Source organism: Lagopus muta, chromosome 1, assembly GCF_023343835.1.
Source record: "Lagopus muta isolate bLagMut1 chromosome 1, bLagMut1 primary, whole genome shotgun sequence".
NCBI classification, from domain to species: Eukaryota; Metazoa; Chordata; class Aves; order Galliformes; family Phasianidae; genus Lagopus; species Lagopus muta.
The window spans coordinates 136443755-136465124 of record NC_064433.1 but is presented as its reverse complement, the minus strand read 5'-3'; the positions used below and the strand labels follow the sequence as shown (position 1 = coordinate 136465124).

Genomic DNA, 21370 nt, shown 5'->3' with positions numbered 1-21370 from the left:
CTGCAAATATTGTTGTAGTTTTTTTTATGTGATGGTTACAGAGTGCGAGTGAAGTAGTGTCACATGTCCTTGTGACTGGATGGTTAAGGAATGGTGAGTTATTGGAACTTACAGAAGTCAGAGGCAGTGCACTTCTTACGCTTTTGTTTGTATTGCACCTTTGGCTGGCAAATCCAGATTTGAACTGAAGTCGTAGGAATTCTTTATTCAGATATTAGTGTCTTCAACTCAGCATTTCTCTTTCCCTCTTAACTTTTAGTGTTTGTCTTTTTTCCCTAAATTCCTGAAGGTCAGACCTTTCAGTGTTTTAAATGATCCTTTTCTTTTCTTGCACTAGCCACTTTTCAGGCTTTAGATCTTCTAGCAAGTTATGCTTATATCTTCGTTCTTCTACTGCTGCAGTACTGATGTCCCTAGTACTCTGTTATCTTCAGCCTCCATCGCATCAATGTTTAATACTTTTGGGTTGATAGAAGTACTCCTTTTGCTTATTTCTTTACTCCCCTTTTAAAGGCAGACATGCATACAGTTTTCTCTGAACTATTCTGGGAATAGGTTATTTCACTATTTCCAATACATTTGCAAAAATAAGCTTGTTTATTCCATCTGAGTTATTTTTATGTAATTGTAAGAATAACCTGTACTTTTGTTGATACGTGTCAATTTTGCTTGCTTTTCAGTACTATTTTAAAGTCACTTTGCCAGTGATAAATGTGTTCATCAGTTGGCTAGTCACAAAATGTTCTTGTTTTAATCTGCATTCTCTCTTGGTTGATAATGTACATTCACTGTCCATGTACATTTTTGAACTTACTATAATTCAGGATTGTAATACTGTTGGATTCTTTTGCATTCTATGTCTACACATTTTATTTATTTAAAAAGAAAAAAAAGAAAAAAAAAAAAAGAAGCAAGTCTAACATCACTTGGCTTACTTCACTTTCTGCATTCATTTGATCCAGGGCACATTGTAATCCACTTATAACATCCTAGTATTCAGTGCAAGTAGAAGAAGATACTGCCTTTTGTAGGTTTTGTTCCTTAGGAGAGAGAAGGCATATGATGTAGTCAGTTTGATACAGGAAAAAAAAGCTTACAAATGCAGGGTATGTATGCGATACTTTATTTCTTGTATTGTTCTGACTGCTATTTAATAGTTACTGCATTTTTTTTCTCCATTGTGATTATAATAGAAATTTGTAAGGCTGTGACAGTGCTTTCTGGAAGTTGTGTGTTGTGTCAGAGGAGTTCCCTCAATATATTTTTTCATTGGTCAAGGATGTCACAAAGTATTTTTTCCATCACAGTCTGTATGGCAGAGGAAGAAAGAAGGCTGAACTTAATCAGCTAGATTGTAACAAAGCAGAGAGTGCATTGGTCTCTCTAAATGAGAAGGGAGTGATGCTTGGGTGTGATAGAATTGGCATTTCCAAATTTCAGCACCAAAAGAACATCAGTCACATGCATTAAAATTTGTGTAATTTATCATTTTGTATACTTTTTAAAGTATTTTAATTCTTCTGATCTCTCAGAGTGAGCAAAAGTAACATCATTCTTGAACATTGTTTGCCTTTCTGAACACGTAAATAAGTTAAAATTGCAGTATTTTGAGATGAAGGAGAGAGTAAAAAAGGGAACATTTAAGTAAGGCTGGAAAATCCTTTGTAATCTAATACCATTTAAAATTTTAAAGTAATTACATATACATTGTGCATGACGTAGAACAGTATCAGCTGCACTGATGGTGTGCATTGTCAACCTGTGTAGAATCAAGCTTTCTGGATTTTAAACGCTGGCATAAATGCTACCTTCCCATTTTACTGAAGCCTCTATCACTAACACCAGCCAATGGATCTGTGATTGCACTGGGAGTAAATACACAATGTAAAATTTGAGAATATGGTGAGTGTAGTTGTAAAAAAACAAACAAAAAAAACCATTCCATTCAGCCCTGAGTGTTGCTTCTCCACTCATTAGTCCAAGGCCTAGTCTCATGTAGAATGAACTGAAAAGGCAAAAGTTGCTTGGAAAGAATTTGTAATTGTGTGTTATTACATCAGAATGGATGTGCACCATTTATGTTGTGTTCTTAATCTAAAAACATGACTTACCACGTTCCAGAGGAAAAAAAAATCTTGCTGAGTATGTATCTTTGTTTTAAATTTAGGACACTTAGCGTAGTTTTTGACATTCCTTCGAGATTCTGTGAGATCTTCTGATCAAACTCTACACTTAATATCAAGTACTGTTCATAAACATTCTGCAAAAGGCTTTGAGTCAGCACTTTATTGGGAAAGTACTTCAGCTGACTTAAAATATTGTAATGTAAGTCATTTCAGCTGGTTTATACCAGGGAACATGCTAACCCTGAGCATAACACTCACTTTTAGAAATGTTGTCTTTAAAAGTTTATGCTTCTAAGCACACTGGAGAGTCTGTTGGTGTATTTCATAGAGATTTTTGGTTTTCTCCTATATTTCCAATTGTTTATGCAGTGCTATTCAAATTTGCTTGTAACTCTGATTTTCTCGTCTTTTCTTTTTAAGGACTTGATAACCTGCTTGATGAAAACAGAATATCAGATTTGACCCAGACATACCAGCTGTTCAGCAGGGTAAAAGGGGGGCAGCAGATTCTTCTACAACATTGGAGCGAATACATCAAGGTATTTCACAGATCTCTTAATACCCTCAAAATGTATGCTGTTATCATAGGTTTATTCTGTCAAATAGAAGAATAGTGTATCATTAGGCATATGCATCCAAACTGTTTTAAGCAAATATCTTAATGCATTCTTTCCCCCCATAATAAAAATCACATGGCGAGAAACAGCAACGCTTAAATTTTGATTTTAAATTCTCAACTACTTGGAATTTGCTTTCATCATACATTTGAACAGTACACAACAAGCTATTCTGGTTTACTTCTAGATAGAGCCATATGCACACTTGTTTTAGAGTATGCTGGATTGTAGAATGTGTTGAGTTTCAGTACGAATATATTCACCTGTTTTACATACTTGGAAATGCAGGAGAATAGCAGAATGCAGCTGTTCTGCTGCAGATTGGCAGTGCACTTCATGTTACCAACGTAGAGCAATGCAGTCAGTAAGATGAATGCTTAAGCTGTTTGAAAGGAACGCTCCCTTTGAAAATAATCCATGATCAAAGCGGTACTTAGATAATTCTGGTCTGTTTAGCTAGGTGTAATAGTAAGGTAACATGCTGCCTCTGAGCAGATGAAGGCAGCAAAGCGTCACAGAAAATATTTTTCTCTGGAGTTAATTCCTCGTGTAGTTTTCTCCTGAATAATCCATGGTTACCTCTTCCTTAGAGGCAAAGTGCACAACATGAGTTTGCTGTGGAGGTGACTTTCTGGCTTACCCATACCCAGAGTTATGTGCAGCACCTGGAGAGAGGCCATGTCCCCATCCACCCCCAAAGCTGAGACAGTTTGCTAAGCAGATTGTTGAGCAGTGTCTCCACTATATGTCATTAGCTGGGCCAGCATGTAGAAAACTGTGGGAAGGAGGACCAGGACCTTGCTTTTCAGCAGCTGCAAGTTGGCTTACCATGCCGTGTGTCTTAGAATCAGACCTTCAAGGGCCTCATTTTAAAGAAACTTTTTCACATGCTCAGAAATCTAGAAACCTAGATCTGTAGAGTCAATACATCTCCATTCCAACATTCTGTATGGTAGAGCACATTAAAGTGAAGCTTGAGGAACTTAAATTCTATCCTGTGAAGCAGCATAAGAGTTACATAGAGACAAAGTCCTGAAGGGAAGATAAGTGCTCTGGTGTAGTCACCTTTTTATGATTTTAGGCATGCCACTTGGCTCTGTATATCTCAGCTCCCCATTTGCAGACTGGAAAGATGCTTTGCAGCTTTGGAACATAGATGATGGAGGCTGAGAGAGATCCAGATGCTGTTAATGAAAGGGAAAATGGGCTTAGTGCAAGATATATATAAAATGAGTCCAAGGACACTTGGCACCCTTGTGTTTGGCTTGATTCACTAAGAAATGATTCTTGAGAAACATCTTAGTGAAGATTGCAGGGATAATGAGGTATCAAGGTGGAAATTTTGAGGCTTGTGAGGAATTTTCTCATCTTTGCTTCACTATGGTGGAAAGCATACCACCATATTGATATAAGTGCACCAATTAAATACTGTTCAGCTGTTATTGTGCAGGTGTTCCTCTTTCTCATGGTGGAAAACTACTCGTTCTATGTAGGGCAATGATTGGTGTTACTAAGCAGCTGTAAATTGTCTGATAGCTTAACCTCATGGGATGGTTTGGTTCAGTGGGCAAGGGGTATCATAGCCCTAGTTCTTGGATAGTAAATGAACAAGAGAAGAAAGTCGGGTCTGTGGCTTCTTCTTGCCAATGGGAAAATCCTGTTTGTTGGAAGTCAGCTGATCTGGAGCCCTCACAGAATGAGAAATCTTGAAGGGATGAGCAGCAGTTGGATTTCAACCCTCTGTTCTTGTCAGTGGAGCTCACTAGTGGGGTCCAGAAGAATAGTACAAAGTTTACCATTACACTTTCTAAGGCAGTTTCCATATGATTTCTTTTACATGAATCATGTATTTAACTGTAAACTTGTACATCGTGCAGTCATGTCTACTGTGTATTTTTGTTTAGCTCCTGTCTTAAATGTGTATAATCTTTAAATCAAACGCTAATGTTTGAAATCCATTAATGTGTGTCTGGGCTTTTATTTTAAATTTTAATGCATCTCATTTTCTGAAAATGTGAAGTCACATAAGTAGCTCTGTAAAATTATTATTCTCTCTAATGATTAATTTTATAAGGGTGAATGTGTCTGTTGGGGGAGACAGGTAGTGCTCTGAAGTATTTTATTATCAAAAGTGTTTGTTTTACAGAACTTTGGGACAACAATAGTGGTTAATCCTGAAAAGGACAAGGATATGGTGCAAGAGCTACTAGATTTTAAGGATAAAGTGGACCATATCATAGAAGTGTGCTTTCAGAAAAATGAAAAATTTATAAACTTGATGAAGGAGTCCTTTGAAACATTTATCAACAAGAGACCAAATAAGCCTGCAGAATTGATAGGTACACAAATGTTTTTCTGTAAAATATTTCCAAAATCTGTAGAAAGCATGATAAGATGATGCTGCTGAGTGTGCTAGCGCAATAGTGGTGCATTATGCAGTTGCTTTAGGAGATTTGCTTTGGGAGCACTGCGGGGTGTCGTTGAGGTGTGTGCGGTGTCCCTAAGGAGTACATCACTTTGCTGTCCTGCACCATGCTTCCTGCACTGCAACTGGGCTAACTTGTGCCCAAGGAGCGCAACGCGAGTGCTGCCAGCGGTGTGAAGGGCTAGGGAAAGTATAGCCAGAGCAGAATTCTTGGCTGCGGTGGCAGATGAGTTCTCTGGGTGTTAAAGATCTCTCAGAAAGGAGTAAGTACAGCCCATCTGACTTGCAGGAACTGTTGGAACAATTTTAAGGCCTTCAGATAAAAGGCAGAAGAAAACATTGAGTATCTTGAAGGGAGAACTAACGCTCATTAAGGGGAAAAATATTTGTACTGGGATTATCTCTGATCTGGCAAAATCTGGCAATCTGTTTTACCTACGGCCAGCATAGCTAGGACATTTCCCACCAGTAGAGGATCAGAGGATCCTGTTCCTTGTTTTTTTTTTCTCTCTTGCCTCTATTCAACATAGTTTGTGGCTTCATCCTAAAATAAACTTGGTGGGTCAAATTGTGCAATCTAGTGAATGCAGGTTAAAGCCATGATACAGCCTGCTGTCATCTGCTGATTGTGATGTTTCAGCTATTGCAGTGATTTCCTTCTTACCCCAGTTGGTTGTGTAGGGATACTAACGTGGCTTAATCAACATTTAGCTAAATTCATTGCTTAACAGTATTTCTAGCGTTCTGAAGCTACTAACTTGAAAGCATCGCTTCTGTTTAAATTTTTGTATGCTCATAGCAAGGAGCAAGAGGGGTTTGCTAAAGGTCTACAGAAACTATAGTCCTCTTTGTGTTGTTTGTTTCTGTTTCTCATGAAATACATCCATATGCATTGTACACTTTCAGAATGTTGTCTTTCAATGAGTAGCGTGCTTGCAATGAATATAACACAAAATGTGGGAACTTCTACTGCGTTAATTTTAATGATTTTACTGTGTTCTTTTCTTGGATGGTTCCTTTTTGTGATATTTTTTTCCATTATGGCAGTACTTACAATAAGCGTTCTATCAGTCTACTGAATAAAGGGGTGGGAGAACAGAAAATAGGAAGCTTAGCACTTACCCTATATTTTTAATATACAGTACTGTTTCAAGTGGGAAGTGCTTGAGTTGGTGATTTAAGAGTTTTATTTTTTTTTTTGTTAAGGTGTTAAATTTTCTTTATTTGTAGCAAAATATGTGGATTCCAAGTTAAGAGCTGGTAATAAAGAAGCAACAGATGAAGAGCTGGAAAGAATCCTCGACAAAATCATGATCATATTTAGATTCATTCATGGTAAGAAATATCCATTCTAGGTTAATACAATTAAAAATATTTTCTTTGCTACTAGCTGCACTTAGTCCTATGAGGAGTGTAAGAGATCATTTTTAGCATGAGCTTCCTCGAGAATTAGTCTTATATCTGAATTGCCTTACAGTTGAAGGAGCACAATAAATACAACAATAAATACAACAGGGAGGACAGGCTTCTTTGGAGGTGAAGTTACAGTCTATGGTGGAGACCAAAGAATGAGAGTAAGATTTAGCAAAGTATGGTAATAGAATAATTCAAACATAAAAAGAACCAATTGTATATGTAGTTTTCTTTGTTGGATAGTGAATATCGATCAGCTGATCAATGTGTTATGAGTTAAGGCTTGTGTCACAAACCTGAAGTGTGATGGTGCAAATAGAATGTATCACTTTATTGTTGTTTCAATTCACATGCAGGTAAAGATGTGTTTGAGGCATTCTATAAGAAAGATTTGGCCAAAAGACTGCTGGTTGGAAAAAGTGCATCTGTAGATGCTGAGAAGTCCATGTTGTCAAAGCTTAAACATGGTAGGCATCTTCAGCTTTGTTAACTGTTTATTACTTTTTGGAATGTAATTTCATGATCTCATGCTTTAAACAGTGACAAGCCAGATCCTTAGTAATATCTGAGCATTGTGCTCAGTGAGACCTGTTGGGTTGACCTCTCAGAAACGTGACTGGTTCATTTAATCTGTCTACATAGGAGCAGAATACGTACTTAGTTGTGGGTGCTGCAAACCCTGGCAAATCTGGCACAACTATCTCTGGTTAGACATTCATAAATTGTTCTGTGCTTGTTTGTAATTGTGGGATCTTTGCTTTAATTTGTGTGACAGAATGTGGGGCTGCTTTTACCAGCAAACTGGAGGGCATGTTCAAGGACATGGAACTGTCAAAAGATGTCATGGTTCAGTTTAAGCAGGTACCTTCAGATTGTGTTTATGTGCTAAATTTTCAACAGCAATGGGGAAGCACTTCATAGTGTTAAATTTGAATTAAGCTAAAATGAAATTAAACAGCTTTTGTGCAGGGCCCTGACTGTAGTCACAGAGTCCTTATATATCTACTTATAGAGCAGAATTTATTTATTCATTTCTATTCAGATATAATCCTTTTTTACAGATTTATGTGATTTCTTTCTAAGCAAATTGAAGTCTAAATGACAGGTAGTAATTTAGTTTGCTGACATCCTTTAAAGTCCATATTCCTTAATTCTGTAAACTGTTGTTTCTCTTTGTGAACGACCTATGCCAGAGAAACTCTCCACAGGCTGCTAAAATGCATAGAAACCTTATATATCTCAGGCACTGAAATTCAAAATGGTTGGTGACTGAGAAAATATGCTGCAAGAAAATGTTGTGCATGCTTGCCCTGTTATGTTTCTCCTGGGCACCTTTTTGGAGCCTTACTGTGGACCAAGTACTGGGATAGAGGTGTGACTTGGAGCAGCTGCTCCACTACTAAAATACTGTAGTGATTTTTCTGCCCCAGACTTCATGCCCTGTCGAGGAGTGATCTTATACTGAAATTATAAGAAGATGTGTTGTCTCACAGAAAGCTAGAAGTCCCAGGGAACCTTAAAATTTTTGTCCTGGCTTCTGATCGAAAGCTTTTGTTTTGCTTCCTTTTTGTGCGTATGTGTGTGCGTGTGTGTGAGATACCCTGTATCATCTCTAATGAAGAATGTGACCTGTAGGAATTCCTCATTATTCTCTGAAGCTTAGATTTCTAACTTAAGTATATAATTTTTCTAATTTATCATGCAAACAGTATACCTGAATGATTTTTGTCTCTTGTATTTTAGTACATGCAGAACCAAAGTGACCCAGGAAACATAGACCTGACAGTAAATATATTAACAATGGGATATTGGCCAACTTACACACCTATGGAAGTTCACTTGAATTCAGAGGTTAGTTTTTGAATTTTCCTTCGAAGTGCAGTTTATGTAGTAGTATCCTAATCAGTATCATAGGGTGAATGAATGTCCTTAATGTAATATATTTCTGCAAGACTTTAACACTTTTTTTTTTTTCACTTCAAAGATTAAAATGTACAAAAGTTCAAACATAGTGGATAAAATCTGCTCTGGGGTTTTTTCAGGTGATTGCTTCACTTAATATATTTTTTTTTAACTTTCTAATAATACTTGTCTCAAATTAGTATTAAAGGAAAATCAGTGTCCTAATTAACATTGCATTTGAGCACTAGTTTAAAACAGTTCACCTTAATTAGCCAGTCTAGCTACGATAGTTATGCATGTTTATCCAGCCAATAGTTACATTATTGCATGATCTTATTTTTTTTTTCCCATAAGATTCTTTTTCTCTGTAATGTCTCATAAAACTAGCACCAGCACTTAAATGGTGTGTCTGAAAAAAGACTGCTTCCAAGTTGACAGATTTTTGCAGTGCTCATATCTGCAGTTATATGTGTGTGTATATATATATATATATATATATATATATGTATATGTATATGTATATGTATATTTGGAGTACTGCTTCCAGCACTACCTTGCTTGATCTGAAGTGCAGCAAGCACTTAGGAGACCAGAGGTGGTGACAGTGCTCCCATTCAGTCCAGAACAGTGGAAGCTTTTGTGCATTTGCTTCTGTGCCATGTTTTCCTGGAGTGAAGGGCCATGAAGATGATCAGAGGGCTGGAACACTTCTCTTGTGTAGACAGGTTGAAGTAGCTGGGCTTGTTTAGCTTGGAGTAGAGAATGCTCTGAGGAGACTTCACTGTTGTTTTCCAGTACTTGAAGGCAGCTTATAAGAATGAGGGAGGAAAAACATTTTACATGGTCTGATAATAATAGGACAAGGGGGAATGGCTTTAAAATAAAAGAGAGGAGATTTAAGTTAGATGTTAGAAGGAAATTCTTTCCTCAGGGGGCAATGAGGCGCTGGCACAGCTGCCCAGAGAAGCTGTGGTGCCCCATCCCTGCAGGTGCTCAAGGCCAGGTTGGATGGGGCCCTGGGCAGCCTGAGCTGGGGGGGCAGCCCTGCCCAGGACAGGGGGTGGGGCTGGGTGGACTTTGAGGTCCCTTCCAACAAAAGCCATTGTGTGATTCTTCAGTGGCACACTACTTTGGAAGGGTCCAGCCTGAACAACACATGATGAAAACACCTGTTACTTGGAATTCAAATGTTGGAATTGGACATAAGGGAGGGAAGAAGGTTAATAATCAGTATACAAGTATGAGATATGTGCTTTTTGTTGGATGGCTGCTTGATCAGAAGCAAAGTCCAGGACAAGAACAATATTTTAGAGGTTTAAAAGCCTTTATGGTTCTTCTATTTCATTTTTATTTAAGGAAAAAATCAGAAATTAAAACCTATGCTTGAATAAAGAATTTATTTTTTAGCATCAGTGTGTTTGAGAGCAAAGCTAACTCTTTTGAATTTAGCTCTTTTGCACAAAAACACTTAGCATGAAATACTGTTGAGGAGAACCAAAGGAATTACGTATGAAAACATCCAGCATCACTGTACTGGTAAAATACTAATAAACTTTGTCTCTTTGTTTTGCAGATGATTAAGCTTCAAGAGGTGTTTAAAACCTTTTACCTAGGAAAGCATAGTGGTCGAAAGCTTCAGTGGCAGACCACATTAGGGCACGCGGTCCTGAAGGCAGAATTTAAAGAAGTGAGTTTGTTCATAGAAGTTTGCTTATTTAATGCTTTAGCCTGTTGGGATAAAATTAATGTTAGTTATTCAGAATCTAGTCATGTTTAGTTGTGGTTTTGTTTTTTTTTTTTAAATAAAGGTGGAAACATGTTTAATGGAGGAACAATCACTGTTCAGTAGTTTATTTTGAACAGAAAGTGGGCTTTTTCTAATGAAACAGAAATCCTGCCTAGCTAGAAGACACAAGTGAAACCTTCCATTTGTATTCATTTGAACAAAACTATTGAAATGAGTGCTGTAATAAGGAAGGAAATTAAAGAAAAAAATCAGCATCTTATTTTTAATAGATGATTGTTTTGATCATAGGAATGCTGGTGACATTTTTAGAATGCTTAACTGTTGCAAAAGGAGACTGAAGGGCATTAGTGATGTAATGACTTGTTAAAATTTAAACACTTGTTAAATTATTTAAGTCTTAAATAATCACATTGTTTCTTAATGTGGGTTTGTTTCTTCTCATGGAATATCTTGCCTTGCTAATGAATGCAACTTAGTTGAAATAAACAACAACAGTGATATTTTATAAACACATTGTAAATAAAGAACTTAGGATTTTAGCACCACGTATCAGTAGGATAGATAGATAGGTTGTTAATTGACCAAAGATTGTACATCTGTCTGAAGAGTTTCAGTTATTTCCTTTTCACTGCCAACTGGAACAAACATTTTATTACTGTTGAAAGGGGGTTGAAGCATAAAGAAATTTGCGACTGGTTGTAGCAAAGCCAGAATTCCATATATTGTAATTGAAGTGGTGTGGAGGGAATGTTAGGCCATTCTAACGAGGTTCTGGTTTGTACTATATTGCTACTGTTAGATAAACAGAAAAGATTTTGAAAATATCCTGTTTCTTTCATACTGCATTCAAGCAGATTCTTCTGTGTGACAGGCATTCAAGAATGCACATCTATAAATAAAGAATGTACAGCTTCTCTAATTTACCAGATTTGGGAGGTACAAGAGAAAATAGTCTGAAAATTACTTCTAAACGTTTGATATTTCTTTTTTAGGGAAAGAAAGAATTTCAAGTGTCGCTCTTTCAGACATTAGTGCTGCTTATGTTTAATGAAGGAGATGAATTCAGTTTTGAAGAAATTAAAATGGCCACCGGTATAGGTAGGAGAAATACTTTGTGCTTCTTAAATTTATTCATTGGGTGACTGACAATTATGAATCTGCAGGTAAAGACCTTGCTTTAAGAATGCTACTACCAATGTCACTTTTACAAAATACATGATTGCAATTCTTAAAATGCAAGTGGTGATGAAGGCTTGTTGTATGTACAGATTATTTGTGTTCTAGCACACTTTCAAGTATTATAATCTGAAAATGATCTGTTATGGAATGCTGCCATTTTGGGGCGATTCAAGAAATTATTTCAATTGAACCGTTCTGAGAGCATGACCATCTCCTCTTCACCACTATTGCTGGAGTGCCCTGTTCACAGTAGATCTGATTCATTAAAAAGAGTAGTGTCCAGTAGCAAGTATATATGGTAGCTATTCCTCTTGCACTTTGAATCTGAAGATGGATGGAATGCAGAAAACTGAAAAGAAAAAAAAAAAATGTGATTTTCTTTTTAACCAGAGGTAGTAACTGTTGCAGTAGAATATTCTTTGAGGTTTTTGTTCATTTGTTTCTCTAATCTTTATGCTTTCTTAAAACAGTTACCACCATTGGCATTAAAAAGGATAACTTTTCCATGGCTTTACTCTCTGCATCAACCAATAGGTCATATCCAGTAGCCTTTGCTTGTCAAACCTTAAGATCAATAAAACAACCGCTGAAGTATCTGAATACACACAAACACTAAAATACTGTAAATATATTTAATAAAACACTGTAAAAAGGGATTGTCAAGAATCCATGTGGTTCAGAAGGATGCATTTCAGAAGGTAGCATAGCCTAAGTACTCACAGAATGGCCCAGGTTGGAAGGGACTTCAAAGATCATGAATCTCCAACTCCCTGCTGCATGCAGGGCCACAAACCTCCCCATTTAATGCTAGACCAGGCTGCCCAGGGCCCCATCCAACCTGGCCTTGAACACCTCCAGGGATGGGGCATCCACAGCCTCTCTGGGCAGCCTGTTCCAGCACCTCACCACTCTCTCTGTAAAGAACTTCCCCCTGACATCCAACCTAAATCTTCCCCTCCCTCAACATAAAACCATTTCCCCTTGTTCTGCAATTATCTTCCCTTTCAAAGAGTTGACTCCCCTCCTGTCTGTAGGCTCCCTTTAGCTACTGAGTGGCTGCAGAGGTCACCCCACAGCCGCCTTTTTCTCCAGGCTGAACAAGCCCAGCTCCCTCAGCCTGTCTTTGTAGAGGAGGTGCTCCAGTCCCCTGATTGCCTTTGTGGCTCTCCTCTGGAGCCTTTCCAACAGTTCTCTGTCTTTCTTGTACTGGGGGCTCCAGACCTGGATGCAGTACTCCAGATGGGGCCTCACAAGAGCAGAGTAGAGGGGGACAATCACCTCCCTGTCCCTGCTGGTCACCACTCTTCTGATGGAGCTCAGGATACCATTTACTTTCTGAGCTGCAAGAGCACGCTGCTGGCTCATGTTAAGTTTTTCATCCATCAAGACCCCCAGGTCCCTCTCCACAGGGCTGCTCTCAAGGACTTCTCCTCCCAGTCTGTATAAATGCCTGGGATTCCTCCAGCCCAAGTGCAGAACTCTGCACTTTGCTGTGTTGAACCTCATCAGGTTCACCTGGGCCCACCTTTCAAGCCTGTTGAGGTCTCTCTGAATGGCATCCCTTCCTTCTACTGTGTCAACTGCACCACTCAGCTTGGTGTTGTCAGCAAACTTGCTGAGGGTGCGCTTGATTCCATCATCGATGTCATTGATAAAGATGTTAAAGAGCACCAGTCCCAAGACAGACCCCTGGGGGATGCCGCTCGTTATCGGCCTCCACCTGGACATAGAGCCATTGATGACCACCCTCTGTCTGTGGCCTTTCAACCGATTTCTTATCCATCGAGTGGTCCACCCATCAAATCCACATCCCTCCAGTTTGGAGATGAGGATGTGGTGGGGGACCATGTCAAAGGCCTTGATCAAGTCCAGGTGAATGACATTGGTAAATGACATACTCCAGCTTCTCAGACTTGAAGCTTCTTGTTGCTTAGTCACTCATTCCATAAATGCTAAGGGAGCTGAAGAAAACTTGTGCCAGCATGAATGATAAGCAGTGGGATAGTCCAGAGACTCATTAGGTCAGAGTACAATGCTTACAGAACAAACATAAGCTCACATAAGCCTGATCCAGATCCTGCATTCTCACTTTGTATTACTTTGCTTTAAAGCTTACATTCTGGCTGCCTTACAGCAACAGATTAAAATCTGCTGTGTGAAAACCCGTTACATTATAGCAGAATAGAAAGGATTTCAATGAACTGTTATTAAGGCAACCAGCTAGAACTGATTGATTGTTGGGAGCTGTCTGTTTTGTCATGTAATCACGCTGAGTGCTATGCCTATTTATTTCTCTTAAGACGAAGTAGTGTAGAAATCCATGTAATGAGGACAGTTTTTGGCCCACAGGTTGCTTGTGTCCAGGGTGGCTGAAGTAAAATTTCTCTTCCAGACATGGTATTCAGAGCTTCTGCCATTCCCATTTAGCAATCCCCCTCCTTGTAAATGAAAATCTTATGGGCAGAAGTGCTCTCAGGAATCAGTCTCACACTGCCCCCTTCCTGCCTCCTGTTACTTGGCTGATCCTTTTGCTGAGCAGTACTCTGGATTTTGCCCAGCAGTGATAAACTGTGAAACTGTTGACCACCGCATTATGCAAACAGGAAGCTTACAGCATTCAAGGGACAAGGTTCAGTGAAGAGCAATGCACTGGGAGGTTTCTTAGTGCGTGGAAGCCACCTCTGCCTTGGGAAGTCTTTTGGTCCTAAGTGACTGAAACTCAGCAGTAGGGCAGGAGACGGAGAGAAGCAGGGAAGCGTGGAGCATTCCTCCATTAGCATTAGCTTCCTTCTTGCATAGTATCCTATGTGTGCCAGCTTGTGGCCTGTCGAAGACAGGGCTCTGGTCTGGATGGACCTTCTGACCCAGATGCGTGTTCTTCTGTTGTAAAGCAAATGCAGATGGATGCTGAACCTCCCAGCTCTGCAGTATTGTGTTTAGCTACTTCCTTTACTTTGTTGTTTATGTGTGCTGGCCCTTCTTCGGGGGTGCTGGAAGCTTTGTGCAATTCTTACTTGGTGTTCTACTACAAGGTATTAACCAGTCTCTGTACACTGGTAGTTACTGCAGAAGAGATCAGAGCTATACCAGTGCCATAAGACAAAATAAAATATAGCAAGTTGAAGTGTCAATAAAGGACATAGAAAGATAGTAAGTTAGACACCAGCATCTGATGACATTCACCTGGAAGTTTTACAGGAACTTTCCCGTATAAATACTGAATTAGTCTCTCATAACTTAAGTGAGCCTTGGTGTGGGAAGAATGGTAGGTGACGAGAGCAGTGGTTTGGTTTGGGAGTTTTGTTTTGGTATTTGTTTTTGAAGTTCATGGAGTAATTCTGCAGGGTATAAGGCATGCAGTGGGAAGAAGAGAACTGATAGGCTCATGGCTAAATCTGTGTCAAGGAAGAGCCAGCACAGTTTCTGAGGTGAATTGAGTGAGCAAGGATGTGCATAGTCATAACTGTACGCTTGGTTTTTTAAAAGTTCTCGAGCTTACAACAAGCTCTTAAGTAAGTTTTCAGTGCTTGTGAGATGAATTCTTATGGGTGAATAATTCATTAGAGGACAGAAAATAGCTAGAAATTAAAAGGCTACTTTCATAGTGAAAGGAAGCTCCTAGTAGGGATTTCCTTGTTATTATTCAACTTAATCACTAACGATCTGAAAAAGAATATTGATCTGACAGAATTTGATGCTTCTTCCTTAGGAAGAATGTCTTCCTTAGGAAGGCCAGGTCTGAAACTCCTAGAAGTTGCAAAGGGATCTCCCACTCAAACAATTAGGAGATCAAATAGTATCAAATGTTCAGTGTTGCTGAATACAAACACATCTGTGGAGGGAGAGAAATAACTTTAACCACATGTGCAGAGTCTGGCTTTGTTATGTGCGACTGCCATGTATTTTGATCCAATCCATATAGCATTGTGCAGCTGTTCTCATCTGAAACAGTTAGCTGAAAAGATTAATGGCAGGCCTGAAAGCTGTAATTCACAAACTTCACATCAAGTCAGCCCCCAGTTTCTTGTACATGCATTGATGTTTAATTGAGAACACCATAAAGGTGATCATAAATTCTATTTATTTAACATGTTCCCTTAGGCCTCTTAGAGGCATCATGAACAATGTACAGGAATGAGGTGTAAAGCATTTGGGATTTTCCAGTGTTAGAAAAATCTGTTAGGCAGCTCTGGTAGTCTCCCTCTCCTGTTGGAATTTTCACAGCAGTTCCCTGGGCCTCTAAGTCATGCATCCCCAGCTCCTGTGCTGACTGCAGCAGGAGATGGGGCCAGTCAGATCAGTACTTTTGTGGTTTGCTGGAGCGTCATACTGAAGTTAATAGAAAGAGATTATAGGTTTGTGTGGCAGAAATCAGTAAGAAGGTGTGACTCAAAACTTTCAATAGTTTGAGGAAGCACTTCATACAGTGAAACTGAGCAATCTTTGTTCCTTGCTGAACTTGATAGGAGCTGCAGGACAGGGCATCAGTTCATATTAGTCAAACAGTTTTGGTCTACTATGTGCAGTTTACAGAGATGAAGATGATATCTTCTGCAGTTCTGCTTTTCGGGCTCTTAGTCATTTCTGCATTAGCTCTATTGCTGGATTTACAGTTTTACAGGTTTGTTTTGTAAACTTAAAGTAGGTGAGTGTCTGGGTTTCAAAACTCCCAGGTATTGAAATAACCAGAAGGCTGGTCGCTACCTGTGTTTTGGACTTTATCTATTGCATCTTTAAGTCCCATCTAACACAGAATACCTACACTATTCTGGGACAAAACATGGCCTGTCAGCGTATTTACACACAACCCCACCCACCCCAGAGATATTCCATTTGTCTTTATATGCCTTTGTCTTCATACACATAGAACGTACAATTACAGAATGCCCCAAATTGGAAGGGACCCACAAGGATTCAGCTCCTTTCCCACACAGAATCACTCAAAAAACAAACCCTGTGCCTGAGGGTGTTTCCTTGGACTCTGGCAGCACAGGGCTGTGCCCGCTGCCCTGGGCAGCCTGCTCCACACCCACACACCAAACACACCAAAGGACTTCAGCCGCTCCTCACACACCTTGCCCTACAGCCCCTTCCCCAGCTTTGTAGCCTTCCTTTGGACACTCTAACAGCGTTGTGTCCTTACGTGTGGCACCCAAACCCACACGCAGTGCTGGAGGTGAGGCAGCACACACAGAGCAGAGCAGGACAGCCGCTCCCCTTGCCCGGTTGGCATGCTGGGCCTGGTGCACCCCAAGGCACAGCTGGCCTTTGGCTGCCAGGGCACACTGCTGGCTCACAGTCAGGTTGCCGTCAGCCAGAAGCCCCAGATCCTTTAGTATGGGGCTGCTCCCTAGCCCCTCAGCCCGTCTGTACGTTAAGATCAGGGAATCACAACATCCAGTGCCATACAGAAAATCGACACGATTAAAATGTGCCATATAAAAGTAATCTAAAAATAAAAGATTAGGAACCTTAACAGTATGCTACCTATGAAGAATTAATTGGGCAGAGCTGGGACTTGTTACAGTTTTGCAGTCACAGAATAAATTATACCCAGTCTCTTTAGAAGATATGAGATTGCTGCTGATGCACTGATGGAAAATGTATCAACCGTCACCCAAAGAAAGAGTGATTACCTGCTGTTTGGTTGCTGTGCTTCTTTGAGACATTGTCCAAATACATTCCCCATTTTCCCTTCCTTTCTCATTATTGAGAAAGCCTCTCTGAGATAATTGCATTTCCTGCTTGCATGATTGAAAGGCAGTTGTGAGTTCCTCACCCTTTGGCATTCTGTGACCTGCAGTTTCACATGCACAGCAGAAGCAAGGCTCTGAAGGGTACTGGGGGTTTGTAATGCAAGTATGGACAAAAACACATCAGCAATCTGTATTCACTGAAAGTGAAAAACCTAAAAACTGTGAAACAGGGTTTCCACTATTTTAATAATGAAAGAATGTATGGAAGTTGTTCTGTTGAGTTGTTGAAAGTCATTCTGTGTGAATGTGTAAGCTAAAGTATTTTAGAAATAATAAGTGTTATACTTGAACTCAGCCATTCTGTGCATTTCAGCACTGCATTGCAAAACATTTGTTTTGATTCGTAGACTTTTCAGATCTGACACACTTGGTGATAATTTTGTGTTATAAATAAAAGTGTTCTAGAGACTGCAGGGCTGTTTTAATGCAAAATCCTGAGACATCTTTGCAAGATAATTACTGGAATGCTTTAGATTTCATTTATCTACTTGTCCAAGTGCTTTTAGCTTTAAATCTTTATGGATAAAATTTCCTTTGCCCACTTGTTTCCCCTCCTTTCCTATTGTGGAGAAGTTTTATGAACATAATAGCTGTCAGCGGCACCTTCTAAGTTGATAGAAAGATGTTTGCTGACACTTCTATTTTCTTTTTTGTTTTTCATTTGTGTTTATATTTGCATCTGAGTGTTTAGAAATAGTGATGAAATCACATAAAATGAGTGGTTTGACTTTCTTGTCATCAGCTGATTTTTCTTCTGATGTCCTGTTGCTGCCAAACATAGCTACAGCAATAAAACTAGGCTCATGTTGCTGAGATTTTTTTTTCTGATACTGCTGCTGGATAGAAGCTTTGCTGAGAAGATCCCTGTGTTCTTGTCAGGTCTGTACTCTTGGTTTGTGCAGTTCTGTGCACACTCGCAGTGCACACTCAGCACTTATCTATGAGATGTGTGAGGCCAAGCTTGAAGACGTTAAGCTGCTAGGTAATTAGAACTTAGTTTGGAAAAATGCATTAATATAAAAATCAGACATTTTTTTCATTACACGCCTCATTTAATTGCATAAAACTTTTCACATTAATGTTTTGCTCTCTCTTCTCCTATACTTTGAATTTCTTCACAGAGGACAGTGAATTAAGAAGAACCTTGCAGTCTTTAGCTTGTGGGAAAGCACGAGTATTGATTAAAAATCCAAAGGGCAAGGATGTAGAAGATGGAGACAAATTCATCTTTAATGGTGATTTCAAGCATAAATTGTTTAGAATAAAGATCAATCAAATCCAGATGAAAGAAACAGTATGTATTTATTTTTGCATTTATTCTGGTTAACTGTTTATCCGTGTTCCACATGGAGAGACAGAATCTCTGTGTTTCCTCTAGTAGCTTTTGTGTTAATAGAAGGGAAGCGTGCTTCAATTTTTTGGTAGTGAGGATGACTTACTGAGGCAATAAAGATTCTAAATTTCAGTGAAATCGAAACAAATCAGATTCCTTCCTTTGCCTGCAAAATTAAATGCTATCATATTGAACTGATGATATGGTCTTGCAAATGTTTCGGTGCGTCTTACAAGTTTTCATGGTATGGTGGAAGAGCTAGTACTGCATTGAACTCACGGCTCAAATGTGTCACTGTGTCACTTTTCTTTATTGGGAGAGTAAGAGGACTATTAAAAAGTCAGGGTTGTCCCCTCGTTTGTAGTGGATGTCCTTGTTTTACTTGATTTCCAGTTTTGGACACAAGCTGACGTGTTTTAATTAGTATTGAATTGTTTCCTTTGGGCCTTTGTACATGAAAATTAAAAAGTAAATCAGAGTTGAGCAGTTTTGTGCAGAAGACAGTATTTGGACTGTCAAATTCTTGTGTGTTCTTCTGAAAATATGAAGAGAGTTGTTATAAGGTAGTTTGATTTATCAGATTTAAAATATGACATGATCTTTATTTAGATTGTCTTTCATTTTATATTTGGTTTGCTTAAGCAGCGCACTTCAGAATCACTTGGTTCTTAGCAAGCAGTAATGTATGTATCTGTCCCAAAGACAGATAATAAAACTATGGAAATATAATGGATAAAATACTAGCAATAAAAGATGATATCTGTGGTTTTGTACTGTTCTTTAGGTCGAGGAACAGGTTAGCACAACTGAAAGAGTATTTCAAGACAGACAATATCAGATTGATGCTGCCATTGTACGAATAATGAAGATGAGAAAGACTCTTGGTCACAACCTCCTTGTTTCTGAATTGTATAACCAACTGAAATTTCCAGTAAAGGTAACTGATTTTATTTTTCAAACCCTCTAGAATTATCAAAAAGCATGTAATATATTTTCCCATTCAGCTTATCTGTAAGAGTAAGAAATGTGAAGTATTTCAGAATCAAGTCCAACGATTCAAGTATTAAAATGAGCCTGTGAACAGAATGAGCCGAGGTATCAGAAGGAAACAGTTCACCTATTTGCTATGGTTCACTTTCTTATGTAGTATTTTGCTGTCCTGGTTTTTTTTTGTTTTGTTTTCATTCGTGGGTTTTTTGTTTGTTGGTGGGGCTTTTTTTTTCTGTTTCTTTGTTTTTTAAATAAAATATATCTGCATTCATGTCATTAACTGTTCTATTGATCTCATCTTTTCTTGAAGCCTGGAGACTTGAAAAAGAGGATTGAATCTCTCATTGACAGAGACTATATGGAGAGAGACAAAGACAACCCCAATCAGTACCACTATGTTGCATAACGAAGAGGAAATACATATTAAAAATCATAATAATAATAAAAAATCATCCAAATATATCTTCAGGACACCGAATACCTATGCTGTTCAAGACTTTCTTTTTAGCAGATTTCAGGTTGATGTGTATTATTCAACCAGCTGCATGCACTGCTGTGGACAAGAAGCAAAATGACATTAATTGATCATCCTTATCAAGACTCCTTATTAGTTTTAAATGTCACATTTTTGTTTCTTTTAGATACTTGTTTGTTCTTTTTGGTTCTTGAAAATTTATTTTTACTGTTTTGCTTAACAATGTCATTGAAGTTGGATGGAAAGGTAAAATTACCTGTGCAAGACATATGTTTGTGAAGGATGCAAGTCTGTTTTTTTTTCATTTCTCTGTTCTAGCTGCATCCATAAGGACCCTATATGCTGCATTCTTTAGCTACAGTGACAAACTTGGGTAACTTTTTAAAAATCCCTAATTGATGAACACTTATGTACAAACAGTGTTGTTGAAATACACTGAGTTTTTGAAATTATGCATCATGAAAACTCTCAATCTTGTGTTCGTTTAATTTTCTTTCAAATGATTATGAACTTCAGTCTGGTTTGATAAATCAGGTTTTGAAGTGAGATCCTTTATGTGCCAAGAGGACAAGTGTGTGTGTAGTGAGTTGTTGGATTATTTAGATAAGATATAATTATTATTTTATTACTATTTGTGCTGGGTTGAGTGGCAAGGATTAGATTGAGTCAGATGCCCTACCTCATTTTAGGGCAGCTTGTTTTTATCACTATTTATGTACTTGCCACAACATTTAGTTTTGCCTTTAAAATCACATACAGGGAAACTACTGTACAGTGTGATCCACTTTAAGAAACAAACCTTTTTTAAAAAAAAAGACTTTTATGGTCTTGATGTTGTGAAAGCATAGTTTTTTGTCTTGAAAGACCGAGGATTTTGTGAGTATTTTGTTACGTATTGTATATATGTAAGTGGATTTGAATTAAAGAATGAAAGACATTGTAGATCTGTTAGATAACTGCAACTATAAAGATGATACTTTTTGTGGTACTGCTTACAAGATACTGTTTATTTCCCAGATTTGCATACCGGTGTGTTTCATTCTGAAAAAGAACTACCAAAGGAGTTTTGATCATGGCATAAATGAGAATTATAACAGCAATATTTTCTGAGAGATACTTTACTAAGCTTATGCCACGTGGATTTTGTGTATCAGTTGGAAGGCCACCATCTCAAATTAAACATTGCTGAGATTTGACATCTCACAGATTTACATAGTGGAGTCCTCATTCTGTCATCTGGTGTCATTACTTGTATCCCATTCTTCTGAATTGTTTTCGTTCCCTTTTGTGTTTAGGAACTAAAAACATTCAGTTTCTTGTATTTAAAAAATATTTAATATTGTAATTTAATGTAGACTTATTTTAATATTTGAACCCAGTTAATTCAAATAAAATCTTTGATGCGTA

At 38.4% G+C, this 21370-nt stretch overlaps 1 protein-coding gene across 3 annotated transcripts in view; it reads left to right on the top strand.

Annotated features, from left to right (window-relative positions):
• CUL4A (cullin 4A) overlaps nt 1-21370 on the top strand; it is a 36339-nt gene extending 14969 nt beyond the window's left edge. Inside the window, exons 10-20 of one of the 3 annotated variants that reach the window (XM_048959600.1) lie at nt 2547-2665; nt 4890-5082; nt 6399-6503; nt 6938-7048; nt 7357-7442; nt 8325-8432; nt 10057-10170; nt 11223-11328; nt 18287-18459; nt 19283-19435; nt 19799-21370. In XM_048959600.1, the coding sequence (XP_048815557.1) occupies nt 2547-2665; nt 4890-5082; nt 6399-6503; nt 6938-7048; nt 7357-7442; nt 8325-8432; nt 10057-10170; nt 11223-11328; nt 18287-18459; nt 19283-19435; nt 19799-19894 (1364 nt within the window). In that variant the 3' untranslated portion in view covers nt 19895-21370. Of the gene's footprint in view, nt 1-2546; nt 2666-4889; nt 5083-6398; nt 6504-6937; nt 7049-7356; nt 7443-8324; nt 8433-10056; nt 10171-11222; nt 11329-11879; nt 12058-18286; nt 18460-19282; nt 19436-19798 lie in introns of those variants that run through there. The other 2 variants (XM_048959688.1, XR_007379709.1) reach the window with 2 other exon arrangements.